The 24934-nt window shown below is 30.8% G+C and overlaps 1 protein-coding gene across 1 annotated transcript in view; it reads right to left on the bottom strand.

The window, feature by feature from the left end:
• Positions 1-3900: 3900 nt before the first annotated feature.
• LOC127726795 (uncharacterized) overlaps positions 3901-24934 on the bottom strand; it is a 46631-nt gene continuing 25597 nt past the window's right edge. The window contains exons 3-6 of the mRNA XM_052234249.1: positions 23667-23732; positions 16398-16436; positions 7076-7136; positions 3901-3932 (exon numbers count right to left, since the gene is read on the bottom strand). Of these exons, the coding sequence (XP_052090209.1) occupies positions 3901-3932; positions 7076-7136; positions 16398-16436; positions 23667-23732 (198 nt within the window). The remainder of the gene's footprint in view (positions 3933-7075; positions 7137-16397; positions 16437-23666; positions 23733-24934) is intronic.

Below are 24934 nucleotides of genomic sequence, written 5' to 3'. Positions count from 1 at the left end.
GAAGATATTTTCTATACTTTGCAAAATGTTAATTTGATTTTCTGGATTTTTTAAACCTTATTGGATAAGCTTTCGATTAAAAGTAATTCCAATTCTGTATCATCCAATCAGAAGCCGTACAGGATTCTATTCAGAGTACCATCTTGGGGTAAAAAACTTGCCAGTAAAATGCAGACAAATAATTGTGCTCTTGTAACCTTAAGAGTACCTGGAAAGAACCATCAACGTTTGGCAGGAAAACACAAAATTTAAATTAACCGTTTTACTGGTGGAAAACTGCAAACCAACATTCTCTACAATGATATTGGGTATTTATGGAAAAGTAGGTATTTTGTAATCATCAATTTATAACTACATCAAATAAACTAATTGTGAAAGACAATTTTAACTATTACTTTCAATAATTATGTTAACGACATGCCTCCCTTAAATCAAAATGGCCAGTTTACATGGATATTGATATTTCAATATAAATAAATCTTAAAGAGTTTTACATCATTTTTTTCTTTTCATGCCTCAAAAATATGTATTTCCCTTTTTTCCAACCATAAATCTTAATTTCAAAATTGGCCTATATCAAATGAACTGCAAAATCTCATTAACCAAAACCACAAACAAGAATATGTTAGACAATTTAATAAATAATAGATTCTGTTTTATAGTTCACCAGCTGACAATTATTGGTATTACATGAAAACACTAATGGATACAAATGGTATTAATAGTAAAAATCAAAATGCATTCCATTTCAAGAGTATTAAGTGAGGCATGTATATATGCATGACAAATAGATATAGGTCTGACTGACTTTCTTTCCATGCTGGCAGTAGAAGATTTATAAAGAGATAGGTGGGGGAAAGGGTAGTCCCTCTTCCCCTATTTTAAGAAATGTATAATAGGTTATATTGCAAATCTCTTATTAAACTTTCCTCAAAGGGAGATTGTCCAGTTTACAGCTTCGAAAAAAAAACTGACATCTATGAAATATGATTGTTTTTATTTAATTGCACAATAATATCTTCAAAAATTGATGGCATTAAAAAAATGAAAAACCAACAGTAACAGACAATTATCTGAAATGAAACTCCTATACAGTTTATTACTATACAGTTAACATAACTATACAGTTAGCTACTATACAGATAATTACAATACAGTTAACGGTACTATACAGATAATGTACTATACAGTTAGTCAGTTAATGACTGTACATTTATCATAACTATACAGTTAATTGATAAACAAGTAAATTACTATACAGTTAATTACTATACAGTTAATTACTATACAGTTAGCTACTATACAGATAATTACTATACAGTTAACGTTATTATAAAGTTAATGACTGTACAGTTAATTGCTGTACAGTTCATAACTATACAAGAGTGTTGTAACTATACAGTCATGTGAGAGTTAACTGGTCCACCCTCGGCAGTGATATGGACTTTTAATAAATGGAGCAACACACTGCATATAAAGTTCATCTAAAGATAATATTGATAAAAGACGACTAGACAGTTGTTTTTCCTGTTTGAATTGTTTTACACTAGTCATTTTGGGGCCCTTTATAGCTTGCTGTTCGGTGTGGGCCAAGGCTCCGTGTTGAAGGCCGTACTTTGACCTATAATTGTTTACTTTTTACACATTGTGACTTGGATGGAGAGTTGTCTCATTGGCACTCATACCACATCTTCTTATTTCTATAAACATCTTTCCTAAAAAAAAACATGTCAATAATATACTGACAAAGGTAGACCTGTCAAGTATAATATTTTACAGAAGAACAATCTCTATTTGCTTTGCAATATCTTAAAACAATGACAATAAAGAATATGCAGCCGAGCGTATCACCATTAACGGAAAATGTACTCATCTTGAGGGGAAAAATAGAATTAAACGTGACAGCTATGGATCCGATGCCACTACAGTGATCAGTAAGATTCAAAGGAAACTGTATACACTCCATTTAACTTAATCTCTATGAATCAAGATATCCTTATCAGTTTATATGGTGAATTAAGAAAAGAAATAGACAGATCAATAATTGTGTTAAAAGGCAATTTGTTATCGCCATTAAAACAATGTCATAATATATCTCTTTATCTTAAAGATGGGAGATCGAAACTGATATTGATGGAAAGAAAAAAAAAGGATGGGAAATCAAAACTGATATTGATGGAAAGAAAAAAAAAAGGATGGGAGATCGAAACTGATGTTGAGAGAGAAAAAAGAAAGGATGGGAAATCAGATCAAATGTTGATCGAGAGAGAAAATAAAAGAAAAGAAATATGGTGGAAAAGAATCACCAGATGGGAGGGGGCAAGAATAAAAAAAATGTTGATAGAATGAGAAAACTATGGAAAAAATATGAAGAAAAAGTCACTTGCTCAGAGATAACAGGAGTATAACAAATCCATCCTGTTGACAGCTGCACTGTCAAGTGTTTTTGTTGTATTTTACTTTTATGACAGATGGTCTAAATAGAAAAAGCGGAAGTTTGTGAACAGGTTTAACTGTTTTAACCATATTTTGTGCATATAAAAAGTCAGGCTATCTGGAACATATGTTGTTTGCTGTTGTTTGTAACCATATATTTTATTGGAGGGGTCAGGGTGTTGGTGATGATTAAGTCAGGTCTGTTGTAATGTCTGATATTTTTGCTGTTGGTGAAGGGGGCATTAAGTGTTACCCTTGACTGTCTGTCCTTCTGTTCCATTTTCGTTTCCCTGACTCTAATTAAAGTTTGCCTCATCCAAATTTTATAAAACTGATACACAATGCTAAAAACCACAACAAACAGACAGAGTAAGAATTTGGGCAGTGAGTCATTTACCATTCTAGAGTTATGTCCCTTTTTAACTTGGAAAATTGCAAAGCTTGAGCAGGAGCATTCATGTTCTCACTTTAATGTACCTATTTGCTTTAAAAAAAAATTAAATCATAGGGCTATGATTAAATGAGCACAACAGACCTGCTTAACATCATATTGGAACAATCTCAGCCCAAGATGTTAACCTTTTTATATATAATCCATCTTAATTGTGTTTTTTCATTTAAAGTTTCAAATAAATCAAAATGGTCAATCAGTTCAAAACCTTTTTACTAATGAAGATTTAAATCTTTAAAAGATACAGTGACTTGACAAAGCAGTATTTTAATCTGTTGACAATGTAATGTTTTCAAGTTTAAACCAAAGACCAGCCAGAGGCATTCTTTAATATGAAAAGCCATAATGAACTAATCTTTCTAATGGCAACATATGCCTATTTCTCACTGAAGAATGCCTGCAGCTGAAATTCAAAATAACAAATTTTCCTTAATTATGAACACTTTTTTAATAAATATCGAATACTACATCAAATTAAGGAAAAATAAACATAGATTTGTTCCTTCTTTTTTGAGATACAAGCATATATAAATACAAGCATTAATCAAAGTACTGACATGCTGTTTACTTGGATGAACTGAAGACCTGATGGCTGGCAAATAAATAAAAAAAAATGTTCTATCTCCATGTAGACTACTAGCAGGTGCTTTTTCAAGTCAAATATCAAACATTTCAGCCATATTTAAGACGTTAACATACTAGTATTTAACATTAAATCAATTGTCTAGGTTCAATGGGCATAAAGGGCCCAAAGAGATAAAAAAAATAAGTTAAATGTGTTTTACACTGTCTGCAGACTGTATAATACATTTAATGGAAGCATTTCGATCAGACGTGGTTGCGTTTAAAAAAGACACCTTCCCCAAGTCAAGACTGGAGAAGTTTAAGTGACTATAATTCTACACTGTTGTGACTCTTGCTTGTGTAAACAGTATGCTTTGGTTGCCCTTTTCCTTCACAGCGTAGACTTTTTTTGTTCTAGTTTTAAATATTTCTAATTAACTCACTTTTTCTTAATCATGCCATGACCCCATCAATGCACAACCTATTAATATAATTTCTACCATGTTTATAAAAGCAATTGGTTTATTTGTCTTGATGAATTGTTCAAACGGAACAGGTAAATCACAGAAGCATATAGTGATTCGCTTAGTTTAATCAGTAGTGGATCAAGAAACTGTTAAAAAGGGGAGTGGTTACGTGTTAATAAGGGGAGTAGAAAGGAGCCAAACCTTTACTAAACTCAATGTTTACATGAAATTATTTTATTTATGTTATCGAACATTCCTTCTATAAAATAATATTATAACAAGCTGTGTATTGTGTATTTCACATACTAATAAATAGATATTAATTATTTACAATCATGAAATGAGAGTACATATTGTCTCCGTAGTGTTATGTTGATAAACTAAGAGTAACACGAATAATGTCAGTACTTATATTCCGCAGATCACCTACTGATCTCTGATTGGTACATTTACCTCGATAGGCTTCAGAGCCTTTTATAGCCGACTATACCCTATGGGTTTTTTCTGATCGTTGAAGGCCTTATGGTTGCCTATAGTTGCTTACATCCACTTTATTTGAACTTTGGTGGTAGTTGTCTCATTGGCAATCATACCTCATCTCCTTATTTTTATATAGGCTGGTAGACGGCACAGGATTATTCAAGTTTAACTAAGAGTAATCTCATGAATCAATAAATTTCATTGAAACAAGTCGTGATATACTACAACTACAAAACTGGATTTAAATTTTAAAAACATGTAGACTTATAATGATTACTTAAATTCAGAAGTACACATAATAATAGACGTACAGACGTACAGACGGACAAGGGTTAAACTCAATGCCACCTTCACTACGGCGGGGGCATTAAAATAGAGAAAAAAAATTGCTAGGCAAATGTTTTTTAATGCGTTATTCCTAGGAAAAACACAGAGGGTTAACAAAATATTACCAGGGAAAAGTTGAAATCAAGAAAAGAGCACATTCTTCAATGAAATAAATCCTTAAATAATGAACACCATCTCATCTAATATATGAATGCATGAATATTTCAATATTAAAGTGCAACCTTAATTATATTCCATGCAATTTCCAAATGATCCTAGCAAGAACAGAAAATATTCTTCTGTAGACATTTTGTGGGAATAAATGTGTTTCACCAAGTCTATCAGATTCAGCTATGACAAAGAACTATAAGTTTTACTTGGGAAATAAATATGTTAATGACTGTGTTTTTGTGGTTTTGTGTCATTTCACGACTCAACAAAACAGCGGGATGTGAGACAAAACGTCAAAATCAGGAATAAGGATGGAACATTGACACAGTTCTATTTGATCTTTGATCAATAATTGGGGGAAAATGTTATGTTGAAAATAAAAATAATCATAAACGGTACCAGAGTTTTTCATGATTAGTATAGCTTATGTAATTTCAGGTTTTAAAGTAAAAAGAAAAGCAGAAAGGCAGAAAGATTTATTTCATGATGAACTTTCAAATTATGCATATTCCAATCAAAGGACATTCACCTTGAAAATATTTCAGAGTGATTAAATCATCTACTGAATTAGAATAAGAAAATTTTCTTTACTAATCATAAAATTACTTATCCAAGAATTCAAATAAAGAAAAATATTCAACATGTGATTCAATAACAAATTCATTCTCAAAATTCTTGTAGTGCACAAGTAAACTATCAGTGTTTTTCTGTCAAATTCAGTTGAAACAAGGATATCCTTTGAATCTGGAATAATTTTGAATTCTGGTAAATTGATAAAAAATATATAATGAAAACTAACCCAACTAAATAGGGTTAGCCATCCACGCATGGCTAAGGTTAATTTTACTTCCACTGATATTTCAGTATTAACTAACTAACCCCCCTTAGCCATGCATGCCTAACCCTCTAAATTGGTTCAGTTTTCATCATACATTTCTTATCAATTTTCCAGAATTTAAAGTTATTACAGATTCAAATAATTCCTTGTTTTGAACATATTTCAATATTTCAATTATTGGATAGGTTAAATTCTATTTATCACATTAGCCATGGACTTTTTAATAAAAATAATTTTTCTAATCATTCTCAATGTGTTTTCATGCAACATCATCAACATGCAATGTCTTGACAACACCTATTTCTGTCTGACATAAGAAAAATGAAATTATCAGAATTATTTCACATGTGTAATTATTGGATTTTTTTTTAGTGGGTATATTCTAATTGTCAATATCTTTACACTGAGCATTAGCAAGCTATAAAATACTGACAAAAGTTACAATGGTTATCATGTAAAAATGAGCATAAGAGAATGAAAGAATAATTTTGATTCTAGTAGGACAAAACTGAATTAATTTAAACAGAAGCAGACTTATTGATATTAGCTCAGAATTGCTATAATTTTATTTCCAAAACTTTTCCGTAGATAATCCAAACTAAATAATGAAAAGTCAACCCTTATAAACTACACCATGTGACCCTGCTTTCCTATTTATGTTTTGCCTTTTTACATCCTTGTTCACTTAAGCAATCCCCCAGTTAGTAACTGCTCAGTGTCGGTTTTGTATTGTGTATCTAATCTAACAACAGTTTGTCAGAATATGCTATTTTTTAAAGGAGTCCATTGTGGGTGGGTGGTGTGGTGTGTTGTGCTGTCAAATAATTTTGGTGCTTCCTGTCATCCTTTTCATGTATTACACAATGCAATCAGTAAATTTATAGTGTCAGTAAACTCTATAAATGAAATTCATCTTTTATGCTTTCTGTGAAAGTTTTAAATAAAACTTTCCTTTTATGCTTTCTGTGAAAGATTCAAATAATACTTTCCTTTTATGCTTTCTGTGAAAGTTTCAAATAAAACTTACCTTTTATGCTCTCTGTGAAAGTTTCAAAAAAAACTTTCCTTTTTGCTTCTGTGAAAGATGCAAATAAAACTTACCTTTTATGCTATCTGCGAAAGATGCACACAAAACCTATCTTTTATTCTATCTGTGAACACATGTAAATAAAATTTATATTTTATTCTATTCAAGTACTGGAACACATGTAAATAAAACCTGCCTTTTATGCTATCCGTGAACACATGTAAATAAAACCTACCTGTTATGCCAAAGGTGAACACATGTAAATAAAACCTTACCCTTTATGCTATCTGTGAACACATGTAAATAAAACTTACCCTTTATGCTATCTGTGAACACATTTAAGGCATAACTACATCCCTGAGTACAATATTGTCTCTGGAAAATAAAAAAAAATAAAAATGTATAGAAAGATGTTCTTTGGTCCTAATTCATCTTGGATTCCAAACTAATGAGTTATTTCAGTTTTACACTGACCAAGCTCATATTACTGTTAACCAAATTTCTTGCAACTGGTAAATTTGATTTAAATTTTCTTAAGAACTGTTTCAAGAAATTTTTGGTGTTGAAACTGGAACTAGTCAAATGAGTTTTCCATTAAATCTGACTGCTTCATTTAAATATATGTGACCACAAAACTAGAATAAAATATAATCAAATGTCAGATTTAAAATTTAAAAAAAAAATGAAATGAAAATATTGTGATACATCAAAACCACAGATATTTACATTTCCTTTTGTACAGGGAAAGAAATTTGACAGAAAATTAGATAGCACTTTTTATGTTTGTGATTAAATAATTATAAGAGGTAAATAAGTAAAGTATTGTAACCAATAAACTACTTCTATTCCATAAAAATAAAACATAAGTTCATGGTTCCTTGAATTTGTGGCTTCAGACAGTGTATATCTCATACTGTTTTTAGGTTAATATATGAATTAAAATGTTGTTATGATCTGATGTTATTGTTTGGTGTTTTTTAATGAAATCTTTTAAATAATACCAGAAAAATGTTCATGTGCAGTCAGTCACAGACATCTGATATCTTTTCAATAAATGATAAATCATCATTAATTTCTAAGTTTAGATTAACTTTGTCAAGTCAGCAACATATGGCAGCACTCAATAAAAGCCAGACTAAAATACTGAGAAACAAAAGAGATGCAATTTGTCCATCTCTTTGCAGACATTAGTTTAATTTTGATTCACCAATTGAAAATTTTTTTTTTTTTTTTTTTTTTTGTTGATAAAATTTAGTTTCTTTTATTACTTTTTAAATTTTTTTTTTTTTTTTTATAGTTTATTGACTGAGTTTCGTGCACTCACATAGTTTATCAATAAGATAATGTCGAAATCTCTCACAAAAATATATCCATTCAATACATTTGTACAATTTTCAAAATCAAATATTTAGATATTTCAACGGACATATTTCTATGTTCATGGATTATGTCACATGAAATTTATTAAATGTATGGAATTTTTTATGGGTACTTAAACGTATATAGCTATCAAAACTTCTAATTCCACAGAAAAATACATTACTGTTATGGTGCATTATTCTTGCTGTTCAGTGTAACTATGACAATGTTTACTTGTAAAGACTTAATTAATGCTTCCATCCAGAGCTCCTACACAATACATAAAGAAGGATTAACAACAGTGATGGTGCTTTTCTTTGACTGTTCAGTGTAACTATGACAATGTTTACTTGTAAAGACTAATGCTTTCATCCAGAGCTCCTGAAGGATTAACAAGAGTGATGGTGCTTTTCTTTGACTGTTCAATGTAACTGTGACAATGTTTACTTGTAAAGACTAATGCTTTCATCCAGAGCTCCTACACAGTACATAAAGAAGGATTGACAAGAGTTATGGTGCTTTTCTTTGACTGTTCAGTGTAACTATGACAATGTTTACTTGTAAAGACTAATGCTTTCATTTCCAGAGATCCTACACAATACATAAAGAAGGATTAACAACAGTGATGGTGCTTTTCTTTGACTGTTCAGTGTAACTATGACAATGTTTACTTGTAAAGACTAATGCTTTCATTTCCAGAGCTCCAACACAGTACATAAAGAAGGATTGACAACAGTGATGGTGCTTTTTTTTTACTATTCAGTGTAACTATGACAATGTTTACTTGTAAAGACTATAATGCTTTCATTTCCAGAGCTCCTACACAATACATAAAGAAGGATTTAACAAAGCTAAAAACAGAATCATGAGAGGAAGGCTTGATGACATAATAATACCATGTACAAACATAGTCATAACTCAGTTTAAGAAAATAAAGAAAATTTACATGACAAAAAAAAAATTTAAAAAATCCTAAATTAGCAAACAAGTTCTAGGAATTGAGAGATTATGTCATTGGAAAATCTTAATTACAATCCTAGATTAAAAGCTTATACAAAAAAAACATATATCAGTTCCAATGACGTTATATTTTGACAGCCTTATTTCAAAGAATAATTCCATGAAATGATGTTTACACCACATTTAATTTACACTGAGGAAAAAGTTTACTGTCACTGGTGGTGAAATTTATTTCATTCTATTTTTATATGTATAGTTAATCTTTGAAGGATCCAGGATTAAAATTTAAATATAATTTTAAGTGATTCAAAACATTTACCAATTACAATTCCGTGGATTTGTGACATGAAAATGATGATATTTTAGTCACATTCGTTTATACTACACAAATGTTGAATTACACCGGGGGAAAAAGTTGGCAATATAATTCTGTAAATTCTGAGACCAAAATGAACACTTTAAAAGATCATACCGATTACATCACTTCTAAAAGAGGGACGAAAGATACCAGAGGGACAGTCAAACTCATAGATCGAAAACAAACTGACAACGCCATTGCCAAAAATAAAAAGACAAACAGACAAATAATAGTACAGATGACACAACATAGAAAACTAAAGACTAAGCAACACGAACCCCACCAAAAACTGGGGGTGATCTCTAAAGCTGTCATATCATTTTTTGGAAAATATTTTATATTCTAAGTCCCTGATTTGATAATATGACCTACTGAATTTGACTTATCACCGGGTTTGTACTTATATGAGCAACACGACATGTTCCACATGTGGAGCAGGATCTGCTTACCCTTCTGGAGCACATGAGATCACCCCTGGTTTTTGATGGGGTTCCGTTCGTGTTGCTCAGTCTTTAAGTGTTCAATGTTGTGTTTTGTATACTGAATGTTCCTTTGGTATCTTTCCCCTCTCTTTTTTTTCTCCTTGATAATATGATATATTTATACATTTTTTACTGTAGAAGAGTTTCATTTCACTTGGGAAACATACTTTTTTGCTTTTGAGGGGAAATAATTACAAAATAATTTTCTTGGGAATCAAATTTATATTTTTTTTATCTTTTTATCTAAATTACCATATATGCATCAATATTATTACAATTGGGTAATATTTTCTATAACCAATGCTCAAAATAGAGTGTGGAATAATCCTAGTGCAAAAAATGTAAAAGAATACCAAGATCAAATACAAACAAAGTCCATATGATGACGAAAGGATGACTGCACCATGGTGATAATTACAGAACAAAAAGACAAACCGCAGTCAACAAAGACAACAGATAAAATTATTGATCAGGATTCTGATTCAGATTAAGGTGCCTAGATGATTTCATGTGAAATGTTACCTGGTGAAATGGAAAAAATTCTTTAAAATATACTGAAAATTTATCCGCTCTCAAACTAAAAAAAAAAACAACCAAAATCTCAAAGAAATATTCAATTTTAACACTTCTGCTTCAAAATGCCACTATCAGATCACAATTTTACATAAATAGACGATGGTGACCTCACATTCAAATGTATACATATAGATATATTTCAACTTTTCCAAATTCAAGAGTCTATCCTAAATTGAGGTAAATTATATGGCCTTCCAAATACCGTTTCGATTCCTAACATCACTGAAGAGACATTATAAATTGTCGAAATCCGGATATGGTGTACTAATTTTGCACCTTTTGTTTGAGGTTTACCATCTTTTCCACAAGTTTATTGTTTTCTGTTTGGTATCAAATTAATAATTAAGATCCATCATGTTACATCTTGTGATCTGTTTATTTGGCAATCGCCAATGGCAGTCAGCAGGGTTTAAGAACATCCATTGTTCGACCTGCTAGTCAAATGCGTTTTGTTAAAATATACTTTTTCACTTTTTTGGTCTTTTGAAAAATGTTGTTTGTGCTGTATTTAGACCCCTCTACCAAGAAATTTGTTTTGCATGCACACGTATAAAAATTGCAGTTTATATCCAACGCAATCATTGGTTTTAACGTTGTTTTCAATTTAGACTTGTACATATAGATATATATATAAAGACCATGAACTGACCATCTTCAAGGACAAACTCTATGTGGTAACAAGTTAGAAATTTGGGTAAAAACCTTTTTTGACATATATCTTAAAAAGTATTGTGTAGGGTATTAAAATAATGTGTTTCAGAAGGTTTTTGTTTCTATTGAAAATTACAGTTTTAACAAAAACTGGAAAAAAAAACTGATTTATCTTAAATTTATGCTTTTGTCTGTTATTGAAAAATAATTTGTTTTTATCAAATGTATACAAAAAATTAAGAAAAAAAAAAGGTTTGTCACAGAAATCGTTAACCCCCCCAAAAAAATGGAAAAGAAACGAAAGATGAAGGGTAGGTGCCTTCAAAATTATATTTTATATTTTCAAACTTGGTGTACAGCAAATGTATCTAATACTGGTTTCCACACAGATCAGAATTACATAGACTAATAAATTCCAGTGATTTTTGTCAGTAATCAAAAACATTACTAGAAATCTAATCTCTGAGCAATCAGATCAATCAGGTTTTGCAATAGCTAAAACAAACATTGAGCACTTAAGATTTACATTTTTACATCTTAACTTGACATTAATCATCTATAAAATGCTCAAATTGGGAGACACAAACACTGAATCTCTCTGGGCACTCATCACTATACAAAATAAAGTTTATGTTCCAATACAGATGTAATTCCAAACATGTAACGATTATGTAATCCCAGCTAAATGCTAAAATGAGCAAAAAAATCTGGGAAAACAGCTCCATAATCAAGGAAATTATAAGATGAGGACAAATGTTTTCCCTTGGGGGAAACTTAAATGATTTTGAACAGTATGCTCTATGAAATAACCATTAATAAAATTAAACAATATGTTGAAAAAGGATATTTCCTTTTACTATTTTTATTTTGAAATTTCTTCCTAAAAGGTTGCAAATTAATAAAACAATTTGTTTTGCAAATGAACGGCTTTTATTTGAGTGCTTTAGTATTATGTGACCCAGAACTCAAAAGGACTTTTTAACACTGTAGTTAAATCCAACTTAAAATTCTGTAATCCTGAACTAAATGTTTCTTCAGTGAAAAAGTCCTGTTTCCATTTCATGGGGATTTTACATGTATATAACTCAACAAAAGTCTATATTTTTTAAGAAGATGAGTCTGACAAGCCATGGACCAATCAGAAATTATGTTGCATTATGTGGACATCAGTATTTTGGACCTTTTGTTTGGTGCAGATGTCATATCACTGTGCAGTCTTATTTACGAGGAAATGGATGAATTTCTGAAATGTTCCATAGAATATGAAGGTTTCCAAAGAAAAAAGTTAGCTTATGCTACAGCTGAGGTTTCTGAGAAATGAACTTGAATGTCTGTGAAGTTTTTCATCACATGGATATTTTTCAATGGTCTTTTTATACTGCTTGTAAAACCATTCCTTTCAAAATGAGTTGTTATTTAAGAGTTAAAAGATGCTTTGAAATGATAGGTAAATTTTGATAAGATAACAACAAGGCTATCTCTGATCCTAGGCAATTATTTTCATCACAAAGTAAGTTCATATGAATTACTGCATTTTTTTACAATGTTGTCTGTGGCCCTCAGGAATTTTACAGAAAAAATAAATTTGCTTTCAACACTACTATTGATGGATACAAAGTTTTGTGCGTTAACGAAAATTGTATAATGTGTGATTGTAATAGCAAGTTCTTCAGTTAAGCCTGAGAAAAAGTTGCATTTTGTTTAACACTTTTAAAACAAGAGGCTCTCAAGAGCCTGAATCGCTCACCTGCATTTCAGAGGAGAAGATTTTTAAATGTTAGAAAACTTGATGAACAAATTGTGTAAAATTGTCTTTAAAGCGCAATAACTCCTTAAGGGGTCAATTGACAATTTGGGTCATATTAACTTTTTTGCAGATCTTACTTTGCTGAACATTATTGCTGCTTACAGTTTATATATATCTATAATAATATTCAAAATAATAACAAAAAACTGCAAAATTTTGTTAAAACTACCAATTCGGTGGCAGCAACCCAACAATGGGTTGTTCGATTCGTCTGAAAATTTCAGAGCTGATAGATCTTGACCAACTGAACAATTTTACCCCATGTCACATTTGCTCTAAAAGATTTAGTTTTTGAGATATAAGCCAAAAACTGCATTTGACCCTTATGTTCTATTTTTAGCCATGGCGGCCATTTTGTCGATGGATACAAACTTCGGATACAATTTATAAACTAGATACCCTAAAGAACATTTAGTTAAAGTTTGAAGGTATTTGGCCCAGTAGTTTCAGAGGAGAGGATTTTTGAAATAGTTTACGACGACAGACGACGACGACAGACGACGGACGACGACGGACGCCAAGTGATGGCATAAGCTCACATGGGGCCCTTCGGGCCCCGGTGAGCTAAAAAGTGAGTTTGACCTATAGCTATACACACGAAATCCACAAAAATCAGTTTACCACAAAAAATATTGAATCAAGAGTAGGTTTAAAAATATTGGTACAAGGATTCCATAGAAACGGTCAATATAATTGTCTAGTTTCCTATTTTATCTATTTTACTTCATACAGACAGATAGTATAATTGTAATCTGACATTATGAAATCTAATAAGATCTGTGCTCTCATGACTTTTATTCACTGTGCTTCCCTGACTTTTATTAACTGTGCTTTCGTGACTTTTATTCGCTGTGCTTTGATTTAGTAATCTTTCAAACTATGACTGTGTATCGAAACAATTAAATTAAACAAAATCCACAAATTGTCAAGAGACCAATAGGAACTTAATAAAAACAGAAAAATTTAATCACAAATTGTTTCTATGGCAGAGTAAATGTGTAGATGAATAGCTTCTGACTGGATTATTGCACCATCAATGGTATTACAGTATAATTTCATTACTCAGTAGGTTACATTAGATGTTATATTTCATTAGAAGAAAAAAACATACAAAAACTTTCCTAAAAGTGCTTGAATTAGGCAATTCTAAAAAAAATCGTATTTCTGTATGTTTGGTTACTAAAGATTCTTTCCCAGCTAATTGAATATGTCTCTTCAATATTTGTATTAGGTTTGGAATTTCATTTCAAGTATTTTGGCCACAGTATCACTGAAGAGACATTGCCGAAATATGTATTTGGTAGAGCAAAATTTGTACCGTTTATAAATTGACATTTATTCATTTCACTTACGCCATGTTTTTTTTTATATAAAGAGATCAAATGAAAGTCTGAGAAGAATAAAAGAGCATACCAATTTTAGTTTTAATGGTTCTTTGGATTTCCAAAAAAATCACTGTAATATTAGTATGGAAACTTAATGCATGAACTACAATATTTAATTATTTAATAACTATTTCAAAGATTTTAAAAGGGGGATGGTGTCAAGGAAAACAAGGGGGATTAAGATAAATAAACCAAATTAAGGAGTGGTCTAGTATGTAACAATCTTGACCAGTGTTTCTATGGTCAAATATCATATTTCTCCACTTGAGAAAGCTTTAGAATCTCAATTACGAAAAATGTCAGGCTTGCAATATGATTTTGGTTATGTTTCAGATACATGTACTAATAGTATGTTGAATTCTGTTTGATGGATAAACAGAGTATGTGTCTTAATTCATTTTTTCTATTTTTTTTCTTTATTTGACAAAATTACTGGTATTTTTCACCTCTCAGTTTGACAAGGATTTAATGGCATAAAATTTTAATGATCAACAATATACAAATGACAGCTGTTCAAATTATCCATGTCCATGTCCATTTAATACTGGACAATAACCTTGGCTTTAAAGCTACAGGTCAACCTAAATTAAGTTCAATTGACCAACTCATTTTCTGAAATTATCAAACAGACATTAAAAGGTAATTTAACTAAATAATATAAAATGACAATGGCGTTGAAGTGTTAGACACTGGCCAGGGTCCTTATGCTTCAAATATTTTTAAAATAATCATTAATTAATTCCTTTTTCATACTTGACAGTTAGAAATGAATGGCTAATGATTACAAATATCTAATAATAATAATTTTTATAATAATAATAATATTTTTAATAATAAGTAATAAGGAACAGGGAAACAGGAAAGGGGTCTGGTCATTTTGAAAATGCAGCCTTAAAAATTATTTTGATCCCCCAATAAAGTTTCTCAAAATCTATTTACCGCTCCGAAAAAGATGTGCTTTATTCCATTTTTGTGATCTCATTTCTTTGCAACAATTTCCAAAATCTAAGTGTTGCTTTTAAAACATTAACAACAAACAACTGTCTATTAGAAGATAAATGTCTCCTCGTTAATGATAACAAACTAGTGTCATCAATTCAATTCTCATTTACATGCATGTAATTACCAACAAATATCAGTACATGTACAAATTCTGCACTTCGTTTGTGAAGGTAATAATGTCTATTAATTGAACCTGTTCTTATTTTAAAGCTGGCTTTAACCTCTGCCATCTGTTTGATGATTGGTGGAATGCTTTATGCAACATTATGATAACTATCAAGGTCGGATCCTGGATTTTTTTTAAAGGGGGGTGAGGAGTGTTAATTATTGCAGAAAACATTATATATGACGAGCAGAGCAAAGCGACCAAAAAGTTTGGATTTGGATTTTTGATTTGATACCAAAATTTTTTTTTTTTCTGATCAAAGGGGGAGTAACATCCTCTACAGGTTGAAAAAAATAAGGCAGCTAAATGTTTATTTTTATCCCATATCTAATTTCTTTTGACTTTTTAACTTGAAAGGCATGAAAGCTAATCAAGGTGTATATAGTGAAATCAATGGTAACAAATTTGGAAAATTTTGTTCATGAAATTCTATGATTTTGACTGCAATTATGACCGTTTTTGAAATTCTGCTTGAATTCATTGTGAAAAATCAATTTTGCAAATACTTTTAAGTGAATCAATTTGAAAAAAAGTTGATTGGTGTGATTTTGGGTACATTTTGTATTCACTCTTTGGATATGTCTCTGACACACAATTTTCATTCAAAACTCAGCAGTCCAAGAAAAACTGACAATGCCATTGCAAAAAACAGAAAATAACACTAAACAGAACGCTAAAGACTGAGCAACAATAAACCCTGATAAAAACTAAGAAGGGTAAGTAGATCCTGCTCCACATGTGGCACCTGTCATGATCTGTCAATCAAGATCAAATTCTTTACAGGACAAAAAGATCTATTGATATAACATAGATAACCACTAATGAGGTTCTTGGCTTGTGATTGGGCTTACCCCAGTTTAAGATTTCTTAACCCCTCCCACGTTTCTTACCTCTGTCTGTTGTAAACTTCTAGCAGAACTGGTCCCATCCTGTCAATATAAAACATACTTCATGAATATTCATTTATATCAATTGTGAAAATAACGGTTTGCACATAGAAAATAATGCTGAATCTTATCAACTTTCTTAAGAAGAACTTCAATGTATTACTTGACAGCTGCTGTCACCAAAGATTTCACTTTAACTTACTCATTACCAAATGGTATCATATAGACAATGAACTATACAATGGAAAATGTTCTGCTGTAGTGTCAAACAATTCATGGATAATTATTTTCAAAAAAAAGGAGGGAAAGTTTTTTAATTAAGGAACAGTATAAGTAATTGGTCAATATTTAGGACTTGATGAAAACTTGTATGCTTTAAGAACTCATTGAACTTTATCTGAATATAAAAATGAGGATATATCACATAAAAAGCAGCGAAAAATGTTCTCACATTAAAATGCTTTTTTTTTTAAATCCACCACAGAATTTTGAGTAAACATTTTTTATCTTAAAATATTTAAGGGGGCAAATTTATCATATGAAAACCATTATCATGATTTCTATTGTCTCCCTTAAGTCTCCTTGTTCAGTCTTCAATTTTACCTGTTTGGCTGCCATGGAGAAGTAAGTTCTCCCTTAAATTCTGATGTTATCTTGTTAAAGTTAAAAATCCTGCTTCCAGTGACCTTAGCTTCCAATAACCTGACCTTAGCTTCCAGTAACTTGACCTTAGCTTAGTGACCTTACCTTCCAATAACCTGACCTTAGCTTCCAGTAACTTGACCTTAGCTTACAGTGACCTTACCTTCCAATAACCTGACCTTAGCTTCCAGTAACTTGACCTTAGCTTACAGTGACCTTACCTTCCAATAACCTGACCTTAGCTTCCAGTAACTTGACCTTAGCTTCCAGTGACCTAAACTTCCAATAACCTGAACTTATCTTCCAATAACTTGACCTTAGCTTCCAATAACTTGACCTTAGCTTCCAGTAACTTGACCTTAGCTTCCAATAACTTGACCTTAGCTTCCAATAACTTGATCTTAACTTCCAGTAACTTGACCTTAGCTTCCAATAACTTGACCTTAGCTTCCAATAACTTGATCTTAGCTTCCAGTAACTTGATCTTAGCTTCCAATAACTTGACCTTAGCTTCCAATAACCTGACCTTAGCTTCCAATAACTTGACCTTAGCTTCCAATAACTTGATCTTAGCTTCCAGTAACTTGATCTTAGCTTCCAGTAACTTGATCTTAGCTTCAAATAACTTGACCTTAGCTTCCAATAACCTGACCTTAGCTTGCAATAACTTGACCTTAGCTTCCAATAACTTGACCTTAGTTTCCAATAACTTAACCTTAGCTTCCAGTAACCTGGCCTTAGCTTCCAATAACTTGACCTTAGCTTCCAATAACCTGACCTTAGCTTCCAGTAACTTGACCTTAGCTTTACAAGATTTCTTCCTGAACAATTTTGGTTTCAAAACCTAACATTTTTTTTAAATCATGGTGGTCCTTGCATGTGTTTGAAGCAAAAACTATTAAAATTTAGCCTAAAAGTTAGTCAAAATTATGTCATAAGGACATCATAAGTGTTCTAATATATCAGAATTTATTGGTTTTGTATTTTTCAGATATTTTTACATATTTTGTAAACAGATGTTTACTATTATTACTGAATTCAAATTTCACAGAACTATAGGGCCATTATTGACCCTTCATAAAACTACTCCAATACCTGTTAGTGTTGATTGTTTAATTGCTTTGTTAATCTATCAATAGGCTGAAAACTGTATCTAGAAATATTTGGATCTGACAACTAACTAAACATAAACCAAATAATTTGGCAACAGGGAGAACCTTAAGTGCATTGTAAAGAAACAATCATTTGTACATAAAACACAATTCTCTATTAATTGTGTGATAATAATGAAAACGATACTCTTGAGTAAAAAGCTATCCCAAGTACTTTTCTGTATGGCAACAATCTAGCAATGGATAGGACCAGGGAGGGACATATAATACAAATGTTCTTTTTAATTCTTTAATGATAACAAGTTATATTCTTTGTAGTGGTAATATCCAGTCAACATGAATAACATAGTTTTCATTAGCAAAATTCTGACACAATTTTTTCAAAGAGAGAACATCTAGTTATACAATTTTTTTATGTACACATGTCACAAACATCATACATGTGCTTACATATGTTAATTAACTTCATTGTAAATGGCCAATTCTCATTTAAATTTAATCGATGTTTTCAGACATTTAATTTATAACTCAAAGCTGCTAAGGTGAAATTTCGGTAAATCTAGGTCACCTAAAGCAAGCGATTTTCCCTGAACAGTGCTGATTCAATGTTCAACAATTGTTTAAATACCTCTAGATAAATTCAAACAAGAGGGAGGGTTTGGCGCCAACAAACTAATTTAACCCCAACAAACAAGTTTAACCTCACCACATTTTGTGTGTGTCTGTCCCAAGTCAGGAGCCTGTAATTAAGTGGTTATCTTTTGTTGCTGTATATCATATTTGTTTTTCGTTCATAGTTTTGTACATAAATCAGGTCGTTATTTTTCTCGTTTGAATTGTTTTACATTTGTCATTTAGGGGCCTTTTATGATAAGCTGACTATGCAGTAAAGGTTTTGCTCATTGTTGAAGACTGTACAGTGACATATAGTTGTAAATATCTATGTCATTTGTTCTCTGGTGGAGAGTTGTCTCATTGACAATCATACCAAATCTTCTTATTTTTATAAACTGACTGTTTATGGTGTTTTTACACTAAATCTGATGGTAGTGTACTGACTAATATTTTAGTAAGGGAGAATATGTTTTATTTATTAGTTGTAAGTCCCTTTGAACTAGCTCTCAGTAACTCACAGTACTCTTAGATAAGTAATGTGTGTCTTTTGTTTGTATGTTAGTTGTTGTTTGTGCTTTGTGCCAGTCTGATGAATCTAGACAAATCCAACTGATTTTTTCAGTTTGTTCTTATTTAAATTTAATAAAAGTTTAAAGATTTTTTTGGAATTCAAAGCTGCTAAGATGAAAGTTAGGTAAATCTAGGTCACCTAACGCAAGTGATTTTACCTGAGCAATGCTGATTCAATGTTCAACAATTTTTAAATACCTCTAGATAAATTCAAACTAAACTGACTGTTTATGATATCTTTACACAAAATCTGATGGTAGTGTACTACTGATTAATACTTTAGTCAGGGAGAAATTGTTTTATTTATAAGTTTTAATAGCCTTTGAACTAGCTCTCAGTAACACAGGGTACTCTTAGATAAGTAATGTGTGTCCTTTGTCTTTATGTTAGCTGTTGTTTTTATTGTTTGTGATTTGTGTCAGTCTGATGAATCAAGGCAAATCCAGCTGATTTTTCCATTTTGTTCTTAATTTGTGCTGTTACACCACTGTCCCAGGTTAGGGGGTAGCCTAAGCACTAACAAGCACCCACCATTCATAATGAGCCTGACCCAAATCAGAAGCCTGAAAATTGAGTGTTGTTGTTGGTTGCTGTCAGTATTTGAATTGTTTCTTGTCTGACTTGTAAATGATTATACGTTATGGGTTTTGCTCATTGTTGAAGGCTGTATGGTGACCTATAGTTACTAACAATCACATCACTGGACTCTGAGGGATAGTTGTCTCATTGGCAATCATACTACAACTCCTTGTTTTTATATGCTTTCCACAGGTGGATTAAGGGGCAGGGGCCTCTTCCCCCTTCCCATCTTACAAAATCCTGGATCTGGTTACACAGGAAATTAGTTAAGCTTTGTTTGACCTCTGCAGGGCTACCTAAGTGTATGCCAAATTCTGTGTTTACTCTAATACAAACAGGGATTTCTGAAACCTAGACGGATCCGTTAAAAGAAAAAAAAAATTGAAAACAAAGCATTCAAACCAGTTTTTAATTTAAGAATAAAGAAAAATAGCAATGTCAGCAGTATTTATTTTCCTCGGAAGTAATTATATAATTTTTCATTATCTGTAATGATAAACAATTTAAAACCAAACCTGAAAATTAGTTCCACTCGTAAAGAGCTTTAATGAAGAGTTTCAAAAATGTCAAACTGAAAATGAAGTTGTTACAATATTATTAATCATATTTCAACAAATTGTTCAAAAATTGAATTTTCTAAATGCATAAATTGTGTTTAAGTTTTCAAACTTCATATATACATCTCCATTAGAAGAAAAATTCTACTTTGACGAAATGAACCAGTTTGCTTCATGATTAATAGTTTAATACATCATATACATACTGTAAAATAAAATTAGATGATGTGGTATGATTGCCAATGAGACAACTCTCTACCAGAGACCAAATTATGTGGAAGTAATAGCAACTATAGGTAGTAAACTGTCATTTTATGGAAAGAATTTTAAAATATCAAATACATTGTCTGGGGAAAATAACAAAAAAAAACATATTTGTAATTCAAAAATAGGGCGGACCTTTGTAAATGACCTAGACACCATAGTACATTAGTTTAATTTGAATCATTAGTTTTATTAATCCCTGAATATATTTGTATATCCGTAAATGACATTATATAGTCTGAAGAAATTTTTTATGAAAACAAACAATCAATCATAACGATATTTTAGGACAGATTACGGGATAAACTATATAAATATATATATATATGTTGTCTATGAAAAGTTAAAAATATACAGATTCGTAATCTAAAGATGAGAGAATCATTTGAAAATGTCACCAAGTTACCTTAGGTGCATTTGTTCAACTGTAATTTGTGGTTTTATCAATATATATATTCGTATGTGCAAATTTGTACATCTGAAGAAAAATTTCAATGAAAGACACAATCAATCATAAAATTAAATGTTATTTTGGGACAGATTACCCGATAAACTATGTTGTCTGTGCAAAGTTAAGAATATAGATTTGTAAATTAAAAAACAGACAATGATTTGAAAAGGACACCCAGGGATCTAGGTACATTAATTCCACTGTAATTCGTGGTTTATTAATATATATTCGTATGTGCAATTTTGTTCATCTGAAGAAAAACTTAATGAAAGAAACAATCAATCATAGATGCCTATAAAATCATTCCAGTACAGATAAGGAATACATCATCTGTTCACAAAATGTAAATAATTTAAAATTGCTCAATAGGGAAAAGTTTAAAATGATCAAAAATGATTAAGGGTTTGTAATTTAAAAATAAGGCAATCCTTTTAAAATGTTGAAAATGAAATGGTGCCAAGGTGCGTTCGTGTTATTGTAATTTCTGATTTTATTCATCCCTCAGCTTAGATAAGTACATTTTGTATAAAGGTAAATGAAGTTAAAGTTTTTGGAAAAATTTATTAAGAAAAATATCAATCATACGATGCCTGTGCAAAATTAGCAATCTATCTTCGGTTCAAAAAAAGAAAATAATTTGCTCCACAGGGAAATTTGAAAGATATAAATTTTAATAAGGTTTTGTAATTTAAAAATAAGGCTATTCTTGGAAAATGACATTTGGAGCAAATGGCCATAAGTTACATGGATTGAAGATAAAATTTTGGCATGGTAGCCCACAGCTTAAATTTTGGTAGCCAAAATATATAGTTCTGTACAAGAAAAACAGAAATTTTAGTAGCCCACACCAAATTTTAGGGACCATTGGCGAATGTAATTTTTGGTTTTACTGATCCTAGAGGATTTTTAATGTAGTTACATATGTACAAATGAACATCATTTGATGAAAAATAATTTATCATAAATACCATAGATCCATTTTTTTTTTTGTATCAATTTTTGTGATTTGAGAATAATTTGCTAAATATTAAATATTTATTCATTTGTTCCTGTCAATGTAACTTAATTTGGAATGCATCAAGTGTTTTTTTTTAAATTCATAGTTTCCTCTACCCAGGCAATCCACAAAATTTTAGGTATTCCATCAATATCAACTGATCCATTGTATTTGAATAATTATTTCAGTACAGCATACCGATAAATCTAATATGAACAAGAGGCTGTCAAAATGACAGGAAACCAGGTTTATGTTACATTTATTAATGTCATTTTTAGAGCAAAAAATTAAATAATTGGTCTCTCGTCTTTCTGAGAGGAAATACAGGATAAGAGATAGACTGGTAAAAAGGGGGGTTGAAAAGAGAGATAAGTCAAAGGAGAAAAAGAGCCAATGACAGAAAAAAGAGAAAGGAAAATAAAGACAGCAAAGAAGACTGGACAAAACAGAGCATATAGAAAGATGAGATGGAAAGGAAGGATGCAAAGAAGAAATCACTCATTTGTCCATCCATCAAAAGAAAAGTGCATACTGTCCTTACAGTATTATTACAGTTAGATATCTCTTTTTCAAGATGCATCATAATGTAAGATACTTTTATCATGTTAAAATTATGCAATGTATCTCATGTTTAAATTGCAACATTCAGTAATTCATTGCACATTTGGAATCAAAGCATGAAACAAGGTAAAAGGTGTGTTTGAATACTTATTTTACCATTAGCCATACAAAATTACATGCTTATCTTTTTTCAAATACAATATGTTTTCTCAAAATCAAAGTGCTCCAGCAGTATAATATTGTGTTCTGCTTTATAAAAAGGGTATTTTCCTCTTAAATATTTTTAAAGATGCATTCCTTTCTTTTTATGCCATTATGCTTTTTTATAGATGCATCTTTTTCGAGTTCTTTCATACATTCTTTCAAACATGTAAACATATATATACAAAAGAATAAGATGCAACTTTGAAGTGGTTGTAAATTAAAAGACTATTATCAACTAGTTACTTCTAATTACAAAATTAATTAATTGGCAACAGAATATTTTGTACTTTTAACTTCTTTATTTTAGGCCAAGTAAATCTAATTAGTAGATTTTCATCCAAATTTTTGAAAAAAATGGGGTGGGTGGGAGGATTTTATTTTTTATTTTTTATTAAATATGAAACGCTCTTGTGACGTGTTCTTCATATATGCAAGTGTAATAATAAGGTTCTATCATGTATATACATGTATAACGAATCAAACATAAAAAGAAATGCAAAAACCAAAATTTGAAACAGGAAGTTATTAATGAAACGAAATTATCGACAGTTACCGGTAACGAAAATGAACAAAATCCGGAAATCGTAAATTTTTCAAAATAAAAAAAAATGGGGCAGAACGATTTCAGAGGGGCGGGCGGGGATGAAAATCTATCAATTAATTTTAATTGGCCTTATGTGTTTTAAATCGACATGCAAATGAGCTCTTATATGTAATTACCTTTTTACAAACTGCCTGACAGCTGGAATTTACTGCAGTTTGATAACTATCGCATCCTGAGTTACACTGAAAGAAAAGGAAAATATACAATTAGAACTATAAAATAACAATTGAAATATGGAAAGTATATCACTAGAAAAGGAAAAATATAAAATTAAAATTATAAAGTAAAAGAACAGAGTTCCAATGTCCCCGTGTTGCACATATTTTATCTATCCAGGGGTAATAACTAAAAAACATTTTGTTGTGCGCGGAGGACAAAAAAGTTTTTTTATTGTATACTAAATATTTCAAACAGACCTTCAAGGGCATTACTTATAGTATACTATAAGTTTTATAAAAAATTGTACCCTTGAGAGCTCTTAAACAAGGCCATTTTCCATAAATTTAATATTTCCAAGGGTCATAACTCTTTTAAAAAAAGTCGATCGTCCACTATTATAGTACTTGTCTGAGATATTGCTGATAATAACCTATAGTATAAGTTTTATAAAAATCTGGCAAGAATTGTACCTGCGAGAGCGCTAACGAGGCCATTTTCCATAAATTTAATATTTCTAAGGGGCATAACTCTTTTATAAACAGTTGATCAGCCACCATTAGAAAACTTGTCCTAGATATTGCTGATATTAACCTATAGTATAAGTTTTATAATAATCTGGCAAGAATTGTACCTGTGAGAGCGCTAACGAGACCGGACGGACACATGGACGGACGGCAGGACGGACACCTGGTATTTCCTTGTCCCTCCCAACACGTTACGCAGGGGAAAAAAAACCTCAAAATGAGGTTTAAATTGTAACAATCAGTAATTCATAGCACATTTAGAATCAAAGCATGAAACAGGGTAAAAAGTGTGTTTGAATACATTATTTTACCATTAGCCATACAAACTTACATGCTTATCTTTTTTCAAATACAATATTTTTTTTCTCAAAATCAAAGTGCTCCAGCACTAGAATATTGTGTTCTGCTTTATAAAAAGGAAAGTATATCATGATAACCGAACTATAAAATTACATTAGAGATTGGAAATGTAACACTAGAAAAGGAAAATATACAATTAGAACTTATTTTTAGTTATAAATTAATTTTTTTGTCATTTAAGGAATTTGCTGTTGATATCACTAGAAAAGGAAAATATACAATTAAAACTATAAAATAAACCTCAAAATGGAAAGTATATCATGATATCGAACTATGAAATTACACTAGAGATTAGAAATGTAACACTAGAAAAAGAAAATATACAATTAGAACTTGTTTTT

The sequence above is a fragment of the Mytilus californianus genome, unplaced genomic scaffold, assembly GCF_021869535.1.
Source record: "Mytilus californianus isolate M0D057914Y unplaced genomic scaffold, xbMytCali1.0.p SCAF_18, whole genome shotgun sequence".
Classification (NCBI taxonomy): domain Eukaryota; kingdom Metazoa; phylum Mollusca; class Bivalvia; order Mytilida; family Mytilidae; genus Mytilus; species Mytilus californianus.
Note: the sequence above shows the minus strand (reverse complement) of the source record. Positions and strands in the feature narration are given on the sequence as shown.